Below are 17,813 nucleotides of genomic sequence, written 5' to 3'. Positions count from 1 at the left end.
CACACACACACACACACACACACACACACACACACACACACACACACACATATCTTCCCCGGCCCTTCTCTTTTGGCTTTGTGCACAGCCCTCCATGCATTGTGAGGAGCTTTCTTGTCTTGATATCAGTGCCTTGCAGCTCCTCTAAGGGTTCGGGAATTATGCCAGCAGGATATCAGATTACTGGTAATCAGATATCCTGCTTAAGCATCAATAATGTTGTATAGAATACTCACACACATTTTTGGGTAAAACTTCAGCATAAATCTAAAATGAAGAATGTTTACATGTGAGTTTCATTTTAACTTTGCTAGATTTTTGCTGTCCAACAATTCTCAAAAAAAAGAGCTCAGCGGCAATAACAGACGTGTGATTCGTGAATAGAACAATATTTGTCCTAGTCAATTTAGTTGGTATTTGAACAAACGTCATTATACTTTTCACAATTTGATGTCATTACAACAAAATGGCATCTCAGAATCAATCTACCTTGTCAATGAGAAATTTCCAATAGATGGGTGTCATTGAAAGTGCCCACTGATCCTAGACTGACTGACAAGAGAGGCATCATCTGTTTGCAACAAAGACACTAAAAGAGTTATACACTCTTGAAAATTGTCATGGTTCAAACACCTTTGGTAATATTGCTGTTCCGCTCCTTGTTGTGGAAAATGTATAGAAACATTTTAGCCAGGTGCATTCAAAGTCAAATTTGCATGAGTAAAACTTGTGCATTTGAGGTTGATCCTGCAATTTCATAGAGAAGTTTACAATACCAGTGAGAAGCCTCATTAAGGTTACATCTGTCGTACATGACAGCCCACAATGAAAAGGAAGGTCTTTTTTATGACAAACCGTCCATCCATCCATCCAATCATTTTCTGTCCTCATGTGGGTCGCAGGCTTGCTGGTGTCTTTCCCAGCTGGCTTCGGGCAGTAAGAGGGGGACACCCTGAACTATACCCTCATGTAAATCAATGTGAGAATACCAGCAAATTAATTAAGACTGAGGTCATTAAATCTCTGCGTCCAATGGCTACTTTGGTTTTCTCTGGTGAGCAGACTTTGACTCGCAACCAAGAGCAATATACTTTTCGTATTTACAACCAATTTGGCTACATAAGTACTATGCATGGCTCTACTAGATGTCTCCAATCTGGAGACCACATTTTTCTGTAATGTACGTGATACATTTAGTTGCTTTACTTGGAAAGAGTTCCCATCATTTAATGAATTTATTGTACACTAAATGGGGCGCTAAAGTGAGGGTTATCAATGATATCGCCTATTTCTAGCGCAAAGTAGCGAGATTCAATGTTGCAATCCCTCCGGTTGTCTTGTTTGGCTCTAGTTAACCTTTTATACTTTTCTATTCTCTTTTTGCTACCACAACCTTACAACAAGAACCCTTTAGCTTGATGACCCCACCAGCCTCACTCCAAACTGGGCCCTTTAGATTAAGAACAACAGTCCTTCTCGCCAAACCCTGCGAGACCCAATTACAGGGACTTCGGCGAGTACAGATGTAAAGTTACTGCTTTAATTGAGGATGTGTTTAACACTCTCCTCTGGCCACCATGGCCACTTTATGACTCTGATAAAACAGAGAGCGGCAGTGGCACTCATAACACACGTTTGCGTCTCAAGCAACGCATGCTCTGATCAGTGGATTTAGATCTTAAAAGGGCCGGGTGTGACTGAGAACATCATATGTCCAGTGTAAAATGAAAATGAAAACAGGCAGATGTCATCAAAACGTAAAAGTAAAACTTCAGTGATGAGCACGTCAGTGGAGTTTTCTTGCGTCTTTTTATAATGGAGACACATTTTAATTAGGATTGTAGTTAATCCCATATTAGAAGAGACCCAAACTGTCAGGTCAAATTATAAACAATTGGTCCTAATGTTGGCGCATGTGACATTTGGAGCTGCTAGCTCTTCAAGCAAAATGTTCCCTAGGTAGGTTGGCCTACTTCATGCTGTCTTTATTTGAATTCCCATTTTCTTTATTATTTAGGGTATTAGCCTTGACAAGCATCCCCATAGACCATAGGCTCACAGAGGGAGAAGCTGCATCTTTTTTGCAAGGCAACAGCAAAATCTGACAAATACATACAGTATGCAAGATGCAAGACCTACCTTCGTGGCCTAATAAATACAATTGGAAAGAAAAAGATGAGTTTAGAGACTTGGCCGGTGGCAAGTCTAACTTTTTTCCTTGCATTATTTAAGATAGGCTCCATCATTTTATCAATTCATCGATCACCCACAAAAAGATGAAAATGGAGAAATAATGAGGCCAATGAATGCGGTGCAAACACTCAGATGTGCACGATTAAATTATCTACCCTGGAAAGGGGAGAAAACAGCAGACTGTTTTCTAAAACAAAAAGAAAGAGAAAGCGAGCAGTTAATTTCACTCGGTGCATATTTTTAATTACCAGATCAATCATAACTACATACTGCAGCTCAGCAGAAAAAAAATGCAAGTCTCAAAGAAAGACAATAGATTTGCTTTAAAGTCACTCTATTGAAGTCTAAATTAAAATTTCAGGTGCTTTTATGAGAGCTTTCATCAGAAAGTTTGGAGATTTAATTAGACTGTTTAGATTTCAATACCATGAAAGCTTGACAGCCGGAGACTCATGGAAAATTGCTGGTGCTCCCAGGTTACGGCGGAGAGAGAGAGAGAGAATGGCATCCCTTCATGAGGGACTTTGTATCCTCTGACATCAGTTTACATATGTCCGGCTAAGTGTCCATGTCCATTTCAGCACCAAAACAACGAGCAACGCATGAGCTTTTCTCGCATTCCACTTTGAAATCACAAAACTGCGTTGGAGAATCGGCGTCTCAACACTCCTGCTCAATTTTTTCCCCCTCGCATGGGTTTTTCCTGATTTCAGAAGCACTAATGTTTATTTCTTCTGGCATGTCTTCACCGGCACCCAGCCAGCGATTTCACACGTTTTTAGTGGGTAATTTGACTGTGCTCTTGCCAGCAGCAGAGAGTGAGGAACAGCGCAAGTGACTAGTGTCTTTGCCCGGATGGCGGCTCTCTCGCGGCTCGCAGAGCCTCTGAGATTAGTTACTGTCTGATGTCTGTAGGTGCTTGGCGAGAGGTCAGAATGGGGACGTGATTGCGTGTCTCTTAAGGTGACGGGGGTTTAGGAAAGCAGATGTAAAACAAGTCAGATAGCCAATAAGAGCAGGGCAGCCAGTGCTGTGCATGCGTGCGTCCATCCTCAAACATGGCTAACATTTGCACAGCAGTGGCAGTCAGGCGTGACGTCTCCAGGCTCTGAGGTTTGTGCTGTCAGGACGGTAGAAATTAAACCTGGCACTGCGGAGCAGAATGTGCTGAAACTCATCAATTCCACATGGCTTGAGAGCCAAATGCCTATTTATAACACCCCCCCACCCCCCCGCCGTTCTTTACCTGGTGTGCATCCCTGGCTCGAAACACGCGTTCATGATGATGAACGCAACAAACTGGGACGTTTCGACAGGGCATCACTCAGGACAGAAAAACAAATACGCCGATATGTACACACACATGCACACACACATTGGATCACAGCTCTGCAGAGGGGAGTAGAGGGGGACAAGACAGAACCGGGAAAGCTGATGTAAAGGTTGGGAAATCTTAGCTCAACCCGCAACTCTGGCCAAATGACAACAATCAGTCACCCCTGGTGAAAAAGGAGTAATCTGAAAATAAGATATTTTTCAAGCTCAATCTGAAGCCTTATACAAAACGCTAGCTTCATCTGATATTCCCAAACCTTGCAGTAGTAGTGCATTAGCTAGGGAGGAAGCCTCTACATGTTGAGGTTTTCCTATATCTGCACCATAGTAGAAAAGAGTTAAAGGGTTTTCACAAATATGTCTGGATTTGGTAAATGGTGTGAAAATGGACTGCATACTTGAATGTTTAAAGTAAAATAATAAAACAAGCCATCTACTAAGCCACTGAGAAACAGTGGGGAGGAAAGTGTGCAATTTAATTTATTATTTATTCAACGGATTTGGGCAGCTTTGTCAATACCTGGGACAGACAATGAATGTTAATTAAAAAAAAGAACATTGATTGAAGCGCTATATGAGAAATTAATTTAAGGTTGTCCTCCCAGTGCTTGTGTGATTTTTCTTTCAGAAGTATGTAATGTTTGGTAAACTGAAGCTGAAATGACCTATAAGTATGATTATGCGTAAGAATGGTTGTTTGCGTGTGTCCTGCGGCTGGCTGTAAACCACTCTGCGTTCTATGCCGCCCCTGCCCCAAAATCAGGAAGGAAAGGTTCCAGCTCAACCACTACCCAAAAAGGGAAAAGAAGTGTTCCAAAAATGTATGGATAATTTCATACAAAATTAACCTTTCATGAATCTTTTGTTGAAAAGTACTGTACGAGCATGTGTCGGTGTAGCTTCTCAATCATTAACCACACGTAAGATCGTGTGTCTCGATTTGTTTAACGAGAATCTCTTAAATAAAAACATTAAGTTTGAGGAAAAGTATCTTTCAGTACAAGTTAATAACAGATGAAGACATTAGCCCTCTGGAGAACATGCAAACTGCTCAAGGAAGGTATTACCTAAAGTCCAATTACCCTCCTCTGCTCTCTCTCTCTCTCTCTCTTTTTCCTCTCTGTAGTCCTTACTATGAAGAGGACCCCAGTGATAAAGCCGGAGCAAAGCGACGATGGTTTACTTGGCCCAGGAGCCCATTATGTTGCCCACAATAGGCTGGAGGCCCGGACGTGCTTTGATTACGTAATGAGCTGAAGAACCTGGAAGTGGCTCGCTGCTCACTGAGCATGAGACAGTCGTTCAAGACACAAGCATTAGCTATACCTGGTCAGCCCAGTATGAATAAACCAATCTCAGCTTGAGCGAGGAATAGGAGGGGTGGCGTAAAAGTCCCTTATAGGACATGGATTAAGAAACAAAAGAATTTAAAGCAAGGACATGGTTTAGTGGTGTGAAAATATGGCATTAGAACCCTAAGAAATTCAGTGAAACGGCTGCTTTGAAATGGATTTTGTTGCTCGCTCACTGCGACCCTACCTTCCCAAGTTAGCCATCCACTTGAGTAATCTGCAGCTAATAACAGCAATGTTTAGCCCATAATGAAGATCGGTCTTCATTGAGCTGGAAAAGCTGGTGCATGGCCAAGCATTTTACCTAACGGCGCAGTCTCTCATCTATGAAAGTGCCATAGAGCCCCTCAGACAATTAGGCACAGAAAAGCTTTATGACCGTTGGACTCACTCAGTGAGCGCCCCTCTCGCCGCCAGCATCGCCAGGAGCGCTGGCTTGTGCAGAAAGGTAATTACGGAGCCTCTCATAATGACACAGAAGAAGCTTGCGTCATAACACCCCATAGCCTTTTATCATAGCACTGTAATTAATTATCATTCTTCTACACCAGGACTCATTCTACTGTTCATAACGTATTCATACATTCAAGAGAAATGATCATTTCCTACAGGAGTTAATCAAAAAGAAGGAAGAAGTGTTCATCTCTCGATAGATGATCAAAGACAGTGATTGTGTACTTCAGCGCACCGCACTGTGGGGCAGGCTTAGGGCAATGGAATGCAGCTCTCTGAAACACTTTCCGACATCAAGACTCAGGTCAGGTCAATAATATGCACTCTCCATAACAGGACTCATCCATCATCCGTCCATTTTCTACACTGCTTATCCTGGTTCGGGTCATGGGGAAGCTACCGCCTTTCCCAGGTGGACACCCTGGACAGATCATCAGGCCATTGTATGCCTGATTCCTTTTTTTTTTTTTCAACTGAAAAAAAAGCGCCTGTTTTTAAAGACATTTACTTGTCTAAGCTATAGTATCTGTCTCTAGCTTTGCAGGGACTGACAATGAAAGCATTTGCCAATTGGTCTAAAACTGCATGTTTTTGAAAATTGACAGCATTTCTATTTCCTTGCACAATACTCAAACATATTTTTCAGTCTACATGTCACACTCTTCATCGTTTGGCCGGTCCTCTAACTTATACTCAGGTATGACATCATATATACAAGTATAAATTTAAAGTTTGAGGTTGGACTGGTTTCATTCCTTGCTACCTAGAGTGTGATTTGTAAATGGAGAATGAGTCCATATTCATTCTCCATTTACAAATCACACTCCAGGAAGCAAGGAGGAAACCAGTCTAACCTCAACTCAATATATATATATATCATATTTTTTACAGTGCATTGTGCTCTGAATCCTGATAGGCTCAGGGGCTTTACTGTTGTCTCGAAATAAAATATTGACGCTATACTCTGGTTTTTCACTTGTCAATTTATTACAAAAGGCAAGAGGATCCAAAAGCTTGCTTTCGTCTGTGTCCTGTGTCTCTCCTGTGCCCGTGTGCGCTCAGCTCAGCATACACGTTACAAGCTTGCTAGTAAGCACATTGATTGACAGCTTGGTCTCTGGGAGCCAATCACGTGACTCGTAGGCGTGCCGAGAGGAAACGCACATGTCTGTGTGCCTACCGAGAGCAACGGAGAAATGCACAGCTTTGGAAATCTGACTTTTACCTAGATTTCTTTTGTAATAAATTGAAATTTCAAGAGTATTGCTATGATATAAGAGGCTTCACTTTAATTCGATGTCGGGGCATATCAGTTTATAAAAATCTTGCTCAGAAAAAGGAAGAGCTCAACAACCACTCATAACAAGGACGAAGAGGCATAGCTGGGACTGTGAAATACGCGAGTGAAAATGTTTCCCACTTTGTATTACTATATTATAATGATTGTTTTAAACAAATTTGGGGCTTTAAAACAGGTTTTGATTTTTGGTTTTATTGTATAGTTTAGTATTGCATTGTAAAATAATAAAAAAATAAATCAAGCTGGCTACTTCATGGATTTCACTTTGCGCGGGGTAACCCCCGCAGTAAACTAGAGATTATTATAATATATATATATATATATATATATATATATATATATATATATATATATATATATATCACACACACACACACAGTGATCCCTCGCTGTGCTCTTGTTAGCATTCGTATTAAATAACAGAGAAAATAACTGTAGATTACTGGTTGACATTGAAAATTAAGTGATACTGTACATGGCATGAATGAAGACCCAGTTAGACACAGGTATTGTTCTGAATTAACTGAAATCAATCCTATGGTAAACATTTGTGAAACAAAATACAGGTGGGATAGTTAAGTAGTCAGCAACACAAAATGTTGAAAGAGCCATAGTTAACCTAAAAAAAGAAACACAAAAATTCTGTCTGGAGCCGTGCAAAAAAAGCCTTCTATAAGCCTTACATGGAAGGCAACACAAGTTGTATTAGCTATATTAGCCTACTGTGGCGAAGGCGAAGAAACCACACGTTGCTGTGCTAGTGGAGATCTTTACTCTTCGCATGCCATCACAAAACTGATACAACAAAGTCCAAAACAGCAAAGACAAAGCCAACAGGTTCAAAGCATCAAAGGATCATAGCGACATGCCTACTGGGTGAGAGACATGGTCCTAGTGTCCGCCACACAGCTCCCCCCCGAACACCCAGAAAGGCATAACGGAAAACCCCACAGGGTATTCACCAGTCTGGCACCCTGAGACTCAGTCCGGTCCTGGGCGGTGTATGTGACACCAGGGCCCCAGGTGCGACGGGAGTAAGGGCGAGACGCTCAGCGTGAAAACCATGAGGTAGCGTTGGCAAAGGGATGTTCTGAAGTTCCGCAGGAGCCGGAGTGGCAGTGCTGACCCGCATGCTGGCAGGCACAGTGGCCTCCGAGGGACGGCCGGTCACGGCTGCGTCCCAGACTGTGCCTGGGCGTGAACCTGCTGCGGCACCAACACCAACTGACCCGCTCCGATGTATACTCGGACCATACCTGCGGGCATGGTGAATCGGAGGGGCGGCTGAATGATGGTGGCTGGAGGTCTACTGCTGAGGCCGGACGGACATCGGTAGTAGATGAGGCCGCCCGGCTGGAAGATCCCGGTCGACGGCCAGGGACTCCGAAATTGGACTGCACAGCCGTTCTCACCGGCGCCCGTACCAGCCTGTTGCTGGCTGGCTCGATCCCTGGTGCGCCAAGGGACTGGGCGACGGGTGAGAGGACCCTTGTCGGGGTGCTGGCTGGCTGACGTGGTACCAGCTTGCTGCATTACCTGACGTAGAGTAGGCTGGTGGAGGAATGTCACGATGTGGGACGTCTGCGGTGATTCCTCGCTGAAACATTCTGACGTCCGGGGTCACCCATGTGGCGAGACTACATCTCCAACAGCCTGACTAAACTTTCTAACGTCTGGGATAATAATATGGCAAGATGACCCATCCGGGGTCACCCATTCTAACGTCCGGGGTCACCAATGTGGCGAAGGCGAAGAAACCACACGTTGCTGTGCTAGTGGAGATCTTTACTCTTCGCATGCCATCACAAAACTGATACAACAAAGTCCAAAACAGCAAAGACAAAGCCAACAGGTTCAAAGCATCAAAGGATCATAGCGACATGCCTACTGGGTGAGAGACATGGTCCTAGTGTCCGCCACACAACCGTCAAAAACGACAAGGTAGGCTACATTAAAGAGCCTTTATAATGAAATGTTTGTTTAGCCTGCAGGTCATACATCCTGGAGAGAATGACGCATCACGTGACTACTCTGCTGTACCATGGTGCTTCAAGTTTAACTTACTTTACGGTATTAAGTTTTTATGTTTTGTTGCTTTGATGAAATTGCAGTAATACGATAAGGAAATAAGATTTTTGTTGTCTTTTATTTTTGAGGATTCCAAAAAACAAACAAAAAAAACAAAAATAGGAACACCTTCCTCGGACCTGAACAAAACACAAAAATATCCCTATATGTCAATGTAAATTTATACTGACAAAAATCCTTCACCAAAACAGACAATTTGTTACTAAATTGGTGCACATGACAAGATTGTGTTCTTAACTGTTTCATGTGACTTCTGTCACTGGAAAGCTTCTTAACTCTTTCCAACGACAAGAATTCTTCTGCCAGTGACTCTATTTTTTTTTTTTTTTTTTTTATGGTGATGACACTCGTGGCCAGCAGTCCTCTTACCTGCAATTTTACGCTTATTGAGGGCGATAGTAATTAAGTATGACCACTTGATGGAAGTGTTGCTCTCGATAGATACGAAAGATGTGATCTGCGGGTTGCGTTTTCTGAAAACACTTGGCACTGAAAGAGTTAACATCAGGCATGTAAGATGTTTTGTTACTATTTGACAAGTTCTACGTTACAAAGCAAATATGCAGGCAATTCATCCATATTGGCAATGAAAGCAATTGATTTGGTTCAAGAAGTGTTGAATCTTTTGTTCTATATGTTTCTCTTTTTCCTTTTGGAGTCTATATATAGCCCATCAACACATGTGTTGTTTCTAATAGTCACCAAAAGAAACGCGCGTCGCAGGCTTTGGTGAAAAATCTTGATTGACACATGTTGAACTTTAATATTTATGCTAATCGTTTATAGAGATTGGAAAACAAGAATGTCAGTGGCATGTTTGTAAACCATTTTAAAACTGAGAATATATTCCCGCCATCCTTTTCCATTTCCATACATTTTTGACAAACCTCCAGGGAGACACTAGGGTGGTGCTAAAGAGCCGAATGCGCCTCCGGAGTCGCAGGTTGCCGACCCCTGGCATAAAATGTGCAAAAGAATGTTTTGCTAACCTTCTTCTCTCTGTTTTACCCACAACTGTAAGTTGGACATAAGAGTGATTTAGGAAAGTATCAAAGTGGCACTCAAGGAAAGCAAGCAAGAAACAAAATACAGAAAAAAAATAGTCCTTCTCACTCCCCTCAAATCACTCCCTAACCATGGGGAAAGAAATGGACTCATTAACAGGTGTCCACCGGCCCCCGCCCTTGGTCGCAGAGCTTTAACAGAGCTTTGATGTTTTTGATGTGTACTCAGCTCCAATGTACTGTACCTTGCTGGTCTGGTAGATAATGAGAGTCAGAAATGATTCCTGAGCTTGAGGGTTTAATGATATGTAACCAACACACTTCTAATTACTTGTAACTAGTGTTGGGAGTAATGCATTACAAAAGTAATGTAATTACTGCAATGCATTACTTTTTACTATAATGCGGTAATGTAATATATTACACACACAAAAAACAGTAATATTGTACTTGTTACAAATGAGAGTAAAATAATGCATTACAATGCATTTTTTTGCCTGAAAGTGGTGTTTTTTTTCCCCGCCAAATTTGCCAAAGACACTCAGAGGAGAACAGTCCGGGGCAAAATGTTTACTTGCTGATCTACTACAGCTGAGATAAAACAGCAGGTTGAATATGGACATGCGACCATTAGTTTCAGTTCGTTGGAGAGATAAAGACTAGAAAAAAATAATCGTTAGGTGCGCTTTGTGCGCGAAACCTAAAAGGCTATCCATTTTACGAAATAGGAGCAGTAATTTGACAAACCATTTTGAGCGGGGCCATAGTAACTTGAAGTTTGTGAAAAGAAAACATGCGGAGGATTGCGTTCTCTCACTGAGGGATGACACTTTGACATCAAGAGGTTAGAAGATTTGTTAGGAGATACTGTATGCTGTGGTACAGCATATCTTTCCACATGGATTCACCAGCGTTTGGAAACCTTGTCAGCAAGATCCCTGTCGCAACAAGCATACATGACAAGGTAAGCTAATGCAAATTTTCACCTTTCCAATTGCTATCAATAATACAGTAGTCTATAAATAGTTCTGGTCAATGTGTATCAAGATCATACAAAATAACAATGATGTATGCTAGCTGCTACTGTATTGTTAGCCTCACCGAAACCCTTTATTTTTGAATATTTTTTCTCTAACCTAGCCAACTGATCTTGAATTTGAATAGTAACATTGAAATTGTTAAATGCACTAACTTTTTTGCCTACAGCATAAACAATGCATCACTATGCTGTAAAGCTAAGTTATACAGGGATTAAATGAAATTAAAAAAAAAAAAGATTTTGTATATCGTCTTTAAAGGTTTACAATACAATACAGATGTAATGATTTGTACTTGTTTTATGCTTAAGACAACCTTTCACTGGATGTGCAATGAGCGTAATGAGCTCCAGTTATGGTGGTGAGAGTAATACAAAAGTAATGCAATAGTAGTGCACCGCATTACATTTCAAATATAGTAGTATTGTAATGGAACTAATGACTTTGAAATGACAGTAATAAGTCAAAAATAATGCATTACAGTTTTGAAGTATCTTGCCCAACACTGCTTGTAACAAACTATTTTTCAGAGTCAATCTGCCCAACTCCAGTTGTGAGCTCTATATTACTCCACATGCATTATCATTGTAAAACAAGTTTCTGTAATTCGTATATACATGGCTGTCTTCTTCAAAAGTGCCAAAAGACATGAGGAGAATAAGAGAAAAATTAAACAGGAGTTAATGTGGGGCTGATGTTCAGATTGATGCAAAAAAAAAGAAAAAAAACATCTGAGAAATGTGTCATTGTTCTATTTCTACATTTACCAACAGTCTTTCCTGGGGGGAATCAACACTACAAAGTGAGAGGGACGTGTAAATTGCACTGAGAAGCCCACGTGTTCTTTGTGAGTCTTTGTACGTTCAGACAGCTGCAGCTCGCGTGAAAATTGTCAACATCGAGACGTCCAGCAGGCTCGCCTTTACAGCCATCAGTTATTTGAGAAATACAGTAACTGTCATATACCACGATCCCCAAAGGCATGCCTAACACGAGAAAGACATGCACCATGTTCTCCTCTTCTTGGTAAATTTTGATTAAACTTACCTTAATTACAAAACAGTGTTCATTATAAATCAAAAAACACCGGCCTCTGAGGGCCCTGTGGATTAATAAGGACAGCGGTGTATTTTAAGCCGTAAACTCAGCTCCTCACTGTCCTTAATCTCCTTCCTACTTCACAAGGCCAAATTAACACCTCTCCTCAGCTCTGACGGGACCTCATTAGCAAACTTCCAGGGAAAGAAAGAATAGCAGAACGAAAAGAGGAGCGAAAGGAGGGAAGCGACCAATGACAGTCACCAGCTCTGGGATTAACCCTTTCTCCTCCTCCGCAGAACTCCGCAGAAAAACTAGGTCGGGCTTCTAATCAGTCGCCTGGTTAGCGATAATTAGACAGCAAGATTGGACGAGAGCAGAGAGAGAAAGTGGGTGGGGAACACTGAAATGAATAAGGAAAGAGAGCGAAACCTGTCATGTCGCAAACACTTCAAAGGAGTTGACTTTTCTTTTAGAAGTGGCGTGATGAGGGTTCAATGCCACGAAGCGGCCCTCTGGGCCTCCCAGCTCGGATGTGTTGAAGAGTGAAGTGCGTAGCAAGAAGGACCCAGTTATAGATGAATTTTCACACCAGGATTTTGGGGTCCTGTACCACCCGTACGCCACAGCTGCAGGGGAGCATCCGTCTTTACCAGACCTCAGAGCCAAACGAGCCCATCCGGCTCCACCCTGCCGCCACACTCTGCCCCTGCAGCAGAAGGTCGAGGTCCTAGAGCTTAGGCTGAGGTCCCAGACTACCGCTGGGTAAAGTTCACAAGCCTCTGCAAGCTGTTTGACATTAGCAATAAGGTTAAAGTGTATCAGGCAACCCTGGAGGATTATACATTATTATTATTGCAGCAGAGAAGCTCATGGCACCGCAAAATCAAAATAACAGCTGAAGCTGTCTCTATCAACAAGCAGACTACATGCCGGTGGAAGTTAAACAACAGAGGTAGAAAGGTATCAAAAGAGGTCTGCAGCAAACAAGCAAAAATACAACAACAAAAAAATGGAGGGATGGGGTGTGTGGGGGAAATTGTGGCTCATTATCAGCCATATATTTTATCTACTATGGAACATCACAAGGCTCCCAGTTGTCAAACATCAATGTTGCTTAAATTAATCCTATGGGTTCCTGTTTGCACAACAAAGATATGGAAGGCTGCTTCTGATATTTGTGCAACTTTACAGTTGTGGTAATTGAATTAGCACCCGAATCAGCTAACATTGCGGAGAACAGTATTGAACAAGATAGCTGTTGCCAGGGAACATGGTTGCTTGGACATAGCCAATTATAAAGAATTAAAAAGAAGCTGCCAATAATCACTTCCAAGTGAGGCGAAGAATCCACGCACAATGTTCTCAAGCTAAGCGTTGATGGGGCTTTCAGGTTACCAACCAGCTGGAGTTTCCAGGGTAGAGCAAGACTAAAAACATATTTGTGGTATAATTTCCATAAGTGTCTGCTTTGCGGACCATAGCGCAGCACACAAATGTGATTTATGACCTTGGTTTAATGGCTGGAGCAGAGACATGGTAGGTATCAGATGACTTTTTCAATATGGCACCGTCAGACGGGGGGCACAGTGAATGCACCATCACAACAGGAAATGAGGGCTTGTCTCGGCAAGAAAATATGAGAAGCAAGATATCTGATCATCTAATGGCAGATAGATGCTACTTCACTTTGACAGAAAAGGCATCAGTCAATAAACACCCAATGAGCAGTAACGTGAAAAGTATGCCATGGATTCCTCTATCCCAGCTGTTTAATCAGCGGTTCTCAAAGTGGGGTCCGCGGACCCTCGGGGGTCGGTGACCTGACTGCAGGCGGGCCGTGAAATAATTTGGGTGTTTTGGAACTGATTTGGTTGATCTTTTAACAGTTGCAGATTTGTGCCTTGTTTGGCTTAGCCTTTGTTTTTCGGGCCGCCTCTGGCCACTATTGACAGTGCATTTTGTGGTGGGGAAGGACGGTGTGGAGCAGTTGCTGTCGGTACCCATTAGTGTCTGTGTGTCAAGTTTTCGTCGCTGGAACGTTGACATTTATGCTAATATGCCCAAAAATTAGTTGTTTGCTGGTCCAATTTGTGACGATTGACGCTAGCTAATTTTAGTTTTTACCTTCAGCATGTTACACAGTGTTGCCTTGTATGTGTTTAACTCGTTAGCATTCTCGTTTGTGCTTGGTATTTCCTTTTGTTATCTATCATATGCAAATGTTTTGCATTGATGATCATACTTGTTTGTATCTTATGAATGTTTTGGATTGAAAGGAATATCATTTGTGATTCAGTTACATGATTGATTTAATCAACATAATTTGTGCAATATATACATTTTGCTAAAGGGACTTACCTGAGTTATGCTTGGTGTTATTTTCTTTTCTTGACAGTTTTACAATACAAATGAGGGAGAGCTAGCTGTACTAGAGACACAACTAAAGAAGAGTTACACATTTGCTGTTTGCTGTCTGTCTCCTTAGATAGACAGACATTGTAACATCTAGGAAGGGCAGAACATTGGGTTATTCATTAAAAATGTACTGTATATGTTTGTGTTCATTTCATTTATTTTATATTAAATTGTGACTCATGACACTTCAATGAAGCAATTATTGCAACCAGTTTAATATATTTTTTGAAAATGTAGTCATTTTAAAATTCATGCAATTTGCAATTTGTGATTTCTAAACTTCAGTATAGATAAAAAGTAACAAATATACTTGTTGCAAACGTTTGCAATGGGGTCCTTATACAATTTGCTTTCTAAAAGTGGTCACTGTCTCCAAAAGGTTTGAGAACCCCTGCATTAAATCATCCCCCCTCTGAATAGTAGCACAGTGGTCTCTCGGTGACGATGGTGTTCAGTGTAGATTTCTCAAAATTAATCCATTTTACAAGAACAAATGAAAACATACGCGTTTTTAATTTTTCTTCTGCAAAAGGTAAAGGGTTGACTCACCTGGGCTTGGAAACTCTTGAGAACTGGTGCCACCATCTCTCGGACCTCCTAAGTGCAGAGAAAAATGAAAGGCTTTGCATCACAGTATATTGGTTGTTCTCAATATTTTGCCTCACTACATGCACACGCTCGCGTGGTGTGTGCATTTATGGCTAAACCTACAAGGTTTCAGCAGGCATGTTTCGAAAGTGGGGCTTTCCTGTAGCTTGCGTTAAAGCTCAGGATCCAGACTGTGTGAGCTCCCACAACCCCAGGTAAAGGGATTGGGCTGCCAGTGATGACAGCCTGATCCCGTCTTAAATGCCTGTATTTTACTGACGGGATTACAGCACTACACTGTGTATTTGGGCTGAAAAAAGGGCAGGCGGTTCAATGGAGCCACGGCATATAGCTGCAAGCTTCATTTATTACAAAAAAAATAAAATAAAAATACAAATAAAAAAAGTAAGAACGTTTACTCTAAAACCAGTTGGGTCAGAAATAACCCAATTTAGATCCAAAAGAGAGATACTCAGCATTTGGGGTTTTAGACTTGCCTCAGAAGCTTGGGTCATATAAAACAAACACAAAGAGAGGTATGGTACAATAAATAACCCTATTTTTGAGAAAAAAAGTTGTCAGTCTTTTTGACTCAGGGTTGTTTTTCATCAAACAATTTTGTGTAATGTACAGTAGGTACATAAATTAATGAAATAACCCCCCCAAAAACAACTCCTCCTTCCTTTACTCAACAGAAATGAGCTACCCACAAAACAATATTATGATGGTTTTGTGGGTGATTTACTGCATTTGACCCAAAAAGTTGGGTCAAAATTGAATAACCCAAAAAGTATCAGTACCGGTATTCTTTTTTTGCACCAATTGTTACTTGAGTGCTTGATTTCAGCCTGGATTTCAAGAGAAGATCTACGAAACTATTTATAAAATATTCAAAGTGCAATGTAAATAATATAATATTTGCGGTCTAATTTAAAAAAAAAAAAAAAGGTTATCATTACATTACACAAGTCCACTTTATCAAATCGTATGGCCATAATACAAATTGAGGTGAATGTTTATGTTAGCGGCCACAGTTTTCATTGGGATGTAGAAATTGCACAACTGCAGCTCTAAAATGTGCTATTTAGATAGATCTGTGTAAAAAACAGTTAGGTTATAGGTCAGCATCCTTTCTTTTTTATTTAAATGTCAGTTTTGCCTGGAGGAAGGCATGATTGTTGTTATGGAATAGGAGGCCAGTATGGCCATTAAATACTACATAAATTCAACTTTTACAAAAGAAATACCGTAATTTCCCAAATATGACACACTTTTTTCCCCCAAAAATGAAAGCCAAAATTAGGGGTGTGTCCTATAAACGATAACTTAAAAATGTGATTTATTTTATTCGACACCATACAACGAAGATCAATCTGTCCACCACAGAAGTCAAGTTTTGACGCACAGATTTGTATTTCATATCAGCCGTGTTCTTACTTAAAATAATGACCGCAATAGGAATTAAGGGACGTCAGTTGGCTGTTAGCATCAAGTGCCTGTTGCAGTTAACCAGCAGCTCATGTTAGCTGACGTTGTTACGGCATTATTTTCAATAAAAGAAGTTGGGAAGACTCAAGGTCGGAGTCCATTCTTGTTCACATACAGGAATATTACTAAAACGGAGACAATCATGTAAAAGTTATGATGTCTCCAGCTGCTTCAATAAAGAGTGGCAGGAATGGACCCCGTTTGCACTTGTTGGAACACGGACACAGAACACGGAAAGGTAATCTGTTTGACCGGTTTATTAATTGCCTTCTGTTGGCATATACACACGCTCATAAACTTGGTGAATCCTGGATGCAGCTCAACATCATTGGGTATTTATTGTAAAATGGACTTGAACAGCATTGCGAGGAAAAGGAAAAACAACAGCTTCGAGCGCAACCGTCATTACACTGGTGAGGCATTCACTGACTGCTCACAATGTGGGAAATCTGAAACACGCTTAACTTAACATGCAAGAAAAATATTTGACTTACTTATTTGAATACAAGAAAGTACGAAATTTACAAAAGATGAGATTTATTCTGTTTTGCTCTAGTTTTTACATTGTTGCGGTTTATACACGGAAACAGAAAATACCAGAATTTGACCCCAAAATTAAGCGTGTTAATGCATCTTATACAAAGATGCGTCTTAAATTTGGGGAATTATGGTAAATAAAAAGGGTTTGAGTGGCACTGACATTTGATATATTGTGCATCTTTCTGTGTATCTCACCTCAGGTACATTTCTCTTGAACTCCCTGCTGAGTTCTAGCAGATGCTCATGAGAATGTTCACTCTCCTCTTGCCGACCCGCCAACTCAGATGCTACAGAGTTTAGCTCCCTCTGCAAACAGACAAAAGACCAATCCAATGGTGAGTGGAACAAAGTCGAAAGAGAGGGCAATCTGGCCTGCCAACCCTCATCCAGTAAAGAGCGTGCATAAATCAGAGATGCAATATGAAAAGAGAGTGAATATCTCTATTGTAATAACGATCATATAGCAGCACAAATACTTACAGGCAGCCTTTGCCTATAAATAATTAACTGAAATAAATCCGATGCCTACAGTAGCACAAGGCCTTTTAGATAATCAGTATTTGAAATAATCAATATACTTGCAAGGGCTATAGCGCAAGCGCCAGTGAGGGGTTGGGAAAAAAGAAGAGGTGGAGGGGGGTGTATACGGGGAGGGTGGGTGAGTCACACGTCGAAACCCAATAACCTGACAAATCATTTATCAAGAAATAAAGCTTCCTCCTCAATTGAAGGAATGTTTCAAAGTCCAAGAGCTCATTCAAACAATACATCAAGATGCTAAGGCAACAAAAATACCAATACAAAATGTCCAATAAGTCAAATCTATTTTCATCTCCTACCCACCAATCTTTATATTGATTGGGAACAGATTTTCAATACTTGCTAGCCGCTCCCATTGCTTTACTAACTTACTCTTTAGCTACGATCGCCCTTGCAATAGATATTTCATTATTGTTGCTGCAAATTGCTTGTTTTCATG

The 17,813-nt window shown here is 41.1% G+C and overlaps 1 protein-coding gene across 1 annotated transcript in view; it reads right to left on the bottom strand.

Moving 5' to 3' along the window:
• Window positions 1-17,813, bottom strand: part of cux2b (cut-like homeobox 2b) — a 119,784-nt gene that overhangs the window by 53,091 nt on the left and 48,880 nt on the right. Inside the window, exons 2-3 of the mRNA XM_088423702.1 lie at window positions 17,030-17,140; window positions 14,768-14,815 (exon numbers count right to left, since the gene is read on the bottom strand). Of these exons, the coding sequence (XP_088279828.1) occupies window positions 14,768-14,815; window positions 17,030-17,140 (159 nt within the window). The remainder of the gene's footprint in view (window positions 1-14,767; window positions 14,816-17,029; window positions 17,141-17,813) is intronic.

This window comes from Hippichthys cyanospilos, chromosome 1, assembly GCF_059441005.1.
Source record: "Hippichthys cyanospilos isolate Australia breed blue-spotted pipefish chromosome 1, RoL_Hcya_1.0, whole genome shotgun sequence".
Taxonomy (NCBI): Eukaryota; Metazoa; Chordata; class Actinopteri; order Syngnathiformes; family Syngnathidae; genus Hippichthys; species Hippichthys cyanospilos.
The sequence above is the reverse complement of the archived record's forward strand: the minus strand, read 5'-3'. Positions and strand labels throughout refer to the sequence as shown.